The sequence below is a fragment of the Triticum aestivum genome, chromosome 7A (assembly GCF_018294505.1).
Source record: "Triticum aestivum cultivar Chinese Spring chromosome 7A, IWGSC CS RefSeq v2.1, whole genome shotgun sequence".
Lineage (NCBI taxonomy): Eukaryota > Viridiplantae > Streptophyta > Magnoliopsida > Poales > Poaceae > Triticum > Triticum aestivum.
Window position 1 is genome coordinate 44,977,814 of NC_057812.1, and position 4,853 is coordinate 44,982,666.

Sequence of the window (4,853 nt, forward strand, 5' to 3'; positions counted from 1 at the left end):
TTGCCGTCATTGCCAAGACCAAGGAAGCTTCGCTGGAAGCGCTTATGACACTTGGAGGCCCAGTGCCCATCGCGGCCACAAAGCTGGCACACACGTGGACCGCCAGCCCCCGGTAAGGTCGCAGTAGGTGGGGGGGGGGGCGAGGCGGGCGACGGTGGCAGCCCCAAGGGAGACCGGGGTGATGAAGAAGAGCGGCCACCCTTGGTGGCGGCGTTGGCCGAGAGGGAGCCAGTGCCCCTGGAGCGGCGTGTCTCGACCCGTTGCTCAGTGAGAAGGAGCCGAGAGAAAACCTCGTGTGCCAGCATGGGTGTCGAGTTGCCCCGCTCGTTGATGATCTCGACTAAGGCATCATACTCCTCATCAAGACCATTGACAATAAACGAGTTGAACTCGGAGTCGGTGAGGGGCTGTCCAATGGAGGCCAATGTGTCGGCGAGGCCCTTGACCTTGTTGTAGAACTCAGTGGCAGTGGAGTCAAGCTTCTGACACTCTCCAAGCTGACGACGGAGTGCAGAGACACGAGCCTGGGACTGCGTTGCAAAGGTTCGCTCAAGGATGGTCCAGGCCTCATGAGACGTCTTCGCGAAGACAACAAGTCCGGCAACTGCCGGCGAGAGCGACCCCTGGATGGAGGAGAGGTTCGCCTGGTCCTGCCTCGTCCAGACGCGATGGGCCGGGTTGTAGACCGGACCGTGCACGCTGTCTACCAGTGCGGGTGGGCAGGGAAGCGATCCGTCGACGTAGCCTAGCAGGTAGTGACTCCCCAAGAGCGGGAGAACCTGCGCACGCCAGAAGATGTAGTTGTCGGCGGAGAGCTTGATGGTGATGAGATGACCGAAGTGAAACGGCGGCGGCGAAGACGATCCCATCGAGGGGGCTGCCTGGGGTGCAAACACCATGGAGGCAGCCGGAGGCACCGAAGCTGATGCGGGAGGAGGCGGGACCACAGCCAGGGCGGACGCCGCAAAGCTCGCGGCCGGGTCGGACGCCGCAAGGCCCGCGGCCGGGGCGGACGCCGCCAACCCCGCCAGCCGGGCGGTGTGATCCGCTTGCGGCAGGAGCGGCGGGACGACGCCCGCGGAGTCCGCAGCGGACGGCGGGGCCGCGGTGTGGGCCACGAGGTCGCGCCCAAGCGAGGGCGCCGGCGGCGTGGAGTAGACGGAGCCGATGCTCCTGGTCCCGATCGGAGCCGGAACGGCGACGACATCGAGCGGGAGGTTGAGCAGAGCCGCAAGAGAGGCCGGGAGGAACCCCGTAGCAGTGGAACCGGTGGTGGCGGCGCTCGACATGGCGGCGGTGAAGGCGGCGGCGGTGCGGGTATTAGGGTTTGGAAGCGGAAGCGATCGTAACCTAGCGTGATACCATGTAAGACAATAAGTTTTGAGGGAACCAGCACAACCCTCTAGGGATGGCTTATCTCATTATATATAATGGATGTGTTACAATACGTACAATATACGTACATAAGTACAGAAGCTATACATAGTCTAACATGCGTCAAATAGGAGCCACATGAAAATCATGGCATTGTGAAGAGCCATGACAGAGGTCTTTACGTCTTCCTCAATGTCTAACTCCGCTCACCTCAAAGGTCATCCTTCCGCGTCCGCGGCCATGATTAGGCTAGCCATAGTGGAATAACTTAGGTAGTAACTTAACACACCTCAAGATAATTTTACTTATGTGACAAGTATTTAATGAGGTGAGAGGTGTTTGAAGTAACATAAATATATTACTGTAACATAGCGCTTCCCGAGGTGAAATGAGTCTATAAGACAATAAATAAAACAATCTATGACACTGCTACTATAATACTTTGCACTATGAAGATAGTAACTTAGACTAGTGTGATAGACTTGATAAAAAAAGTGGCGTGCACACTTGGTGTCAAATGGATTTGTGGGTTAATTGGCTATAAATAATCTAGGGATTTCCATTGGCCGGCAACACAATCCCAATAGGATTAGGAACCGCCAGGATTACCTTGGCCACACCACAAACAAAACCAGTGGCCAATATAGAGGGGCACCTAATCACGCAACCATACGCGTGCTAAATTCACTGTGACACTGTTCACTATTTTCATACACTAGCGAAGCTCTTTGTCAATGGCTTCTCTTCTTCCATGGCTGCCATGGCTCGTCGTCCCCCTCCTATTCTTCTATCTACTCGACCTCCTCGCGCAGGCACGCCGTCGCGGTCTTCCTCCAGGCCCCCGCCCGCTACCGCTCATCGGGAGCCTCCACCTCCTGGGCGACCAGCCGCACCGCTCCCTCGCCCGCCTCGCAAGGACCCACGGCCCGCTCATGTCGCTCCGCCTGGGCGCGGTCACCACGGTGGTCGTCTCCTCCCCGGACGCCGCCCGCGAGTTCCTCCAGAAGCACGACGCCGTCTTCGCCACCCGGGCCGTGCAGGACGCGGTCGGCGCGCACGCCAGGAGCTCCGTGGCCTGGCTGCCCCACGCGCCGCGGTGGCGCTCGCTCCGCCGGATCATGGCCACGGAGCTGTTCGCGCCGCACCGGCTCGACGCGCTCCAGCGCCTCCGGGCCGAGAAGGTGCGGGAGCTCGCGGCGCACGTGGCCCGGCTGGCTCGCGACGGCGCGGCCGTGGACGTCGGCCGCGTGGCGTTCGCGACCAGCCTGAACCTACTGTCTCGCACCGTGTTCTCGACGGACGTGACCAGCCTCGACGACCACGGAGGGTCCAAGGGGTTCCAGGTGCTGGTGGCGGAGATCATGGAGGTGGCCGGCAGCCCGAACGTGTCGGACTTCTTCCCCGCGCTCGCGGCGGCCGACCTGCAGGGCCTGCGCCGGCAGTTAGCGCGGCTGTTCGCGCGTCTGCACCTGGTGTTCGACAAGGAGGTGGACCAGAGACTGGGCCGCCGCGCGCGCGACGCCGCCGGCGAGCCCAGGAAGAAGACCGACGACAGCGACGGCGGCGACTTCTTGGACGTGCTGCTGGATGTGGCGGAGCGGGACGACGGCCAGGCCGCGCTGCTGGATCGCGACACGCTCCGGTCGCTGTTCTCGGTAAGTAACACATCATACCCATGTGCGTAAGGTTCCTTTGGTCGCTGTCTAGCAAGTTGCGATAAACAAATTACGCTCTACGACATCCGAAAGGGTGGTTCAAACTTATTTTTACGGCCGGGGCAAATCTTGTAGGAAGATTGTTATTTTTACCAGCATGCATGTATATCCATTTGGAAAAAATGGTCGTGGTTGAATATATGACCAAAAGTATAGCTTATCAAAATATTTATTTTGCCCATTCACGGTACAAATCGGGGTGCAGATTAGCGTCACTGCATCCTGATAATATTTATGATAATACTGATTGTTTCACAACACATCTATATGTCTTATTAGGACCTGTTTGCTGCTGGCAGTGACACAACCTCCAGCACAATAGAATGGGCTATGGCGGAGCTTCTTCAAAACCCATCATCAATGGCCAAAGTGCACGACGAACTTGCAAGAGTCATCGGCTCAGAGAGAGACATCGAAGAACCTGACATCGACAAGTTGCCCTACCTCCAAGCTGTGATCAAAGAAACCTTCCGGCTGCACCCTCCCGCTCCATTGCTGCTACCGCGCCAAGCTCAGACGACCATAAGAATCGCGGGTTACACAATACCCAAAGGCGCACGTGTGTTGGTGAACGTGTGGGCGATGGGGCGGGACGAGGCTATCTGGTCTGAGCCTGAGAAGTTCATGCCGGAGAGGTTTCTCGGGAGGGCGGTGGACTATAGAGGCAGAGACTTTGAGCTGATCCCATTTGGTGCTGGGCGCCGGATGTGCCCAGGGATGCCGCTAGCGATCAGGATGGTGCATCTAGTTCTCGGGTCGTTGTTGCATCGGTTCGACTGGAGGCTCCCGACGGAGGTGGAGAGGAGTGGGATTGATATGCGTGAGAAGTTTGGGGTGACACTCACGAAGGCCGTGCCTCTCCGTGCTATTGCTACACCAATGTTAGTGGATGACAACCGTTGATGATAACAATTGCTTTGCTTCTTCTTGTGCAAAATGTAGCACACACCATTGGACCGGATAATGAATATGTGTATCTTTATGTTCTATGGGCTCATGAGTCTTGTAGAGAATCCTTATGTGTCAGGGTGTCGTGTTAGTCCGTCGGTGCTTATAAACCTTGTTTAGCTAAGTGGTCTTGCCTGTTTGTTTGGATTTTAGCCCGGTTTTCCGTTAATTAATCGAGCCGTCTCTTGTACCATTTCTCTCTACCCAATGAATATGGGTAGATAGACCTGACGGTCCCGTCAGTTTGGGGTGTGTTGTGATGGTCTTTGGTTGATTTTTCGTTAATTATATGTTCAATTTTTTCTCCTTAATTAATAGATTGAGGCATGTTGAAATCCGGTTCAAAAGATATCGGTGATACCATGTGGTGGTGATTATATTTCCTTTTTGACTCTTGTTTTGCACTTTGTTTATCACGTGAAATGCGAAGCTCATGTATGATTTTTTGAGCTAAAACCACGTCACTTATTTCCGAACGGAGGGAGTATTTGTTTCTTGTAGGACTTTGAATTCACTATAGTGAAAAACCAATGGCGCACCAACACAGTTTTGGGGTTAATTTTGCATTGTGTTATGAAAAGAGGGTTATTCTGTATTCTTGTTATTTTTTCTGACTTGTTAAGCCACAATAGGAAGGAAAAGAAATGCACTAATCGTTTGCCCAAAATCACTAGTTAAGGAGTACTCGTTGCAAAGATCACTCCAACCTTTCGAGGTTGTGACAAGTGGCGCGCTGCATGTGCGCCACTTGTCACAACCTGAGAGTTTTTCTTTTTTTCGTAGATTTGTTTATTCAAAACATTTTATCTCTTAAAC

General features: G+C 54.8%; 1 protein-coding gene across 1 annotated transcript; it reads left to right on the forward strand.

Annotated features, from left to right (window-relative positions):
* The first annotated feature begins 2,005 nt into the window (after positions 1-2,005).
* On the forward strand, positions 2,006-4,334 carry LOC123153270 (geraniol 8-hydroxylase). The gene is made up of 2 exons (XM_044572470.1): positions 2,006-3,029; positions 3,369-4,334. The coding sequence occupies exons 1-2, from the start codon at positions 2,109-2,111 to the stop codon at positions 3,990-3,992; spliced, it is 1,545 nt and encodes a 514-aa protein (XP_044428405.1). The 5' UTR covers positions 2,006-2,108; the 3' UTR covers positions 3,993-4,334.
* The last annotated feature ends 519 nt before the right edge of the window (positions 4,335-4,853 follow it).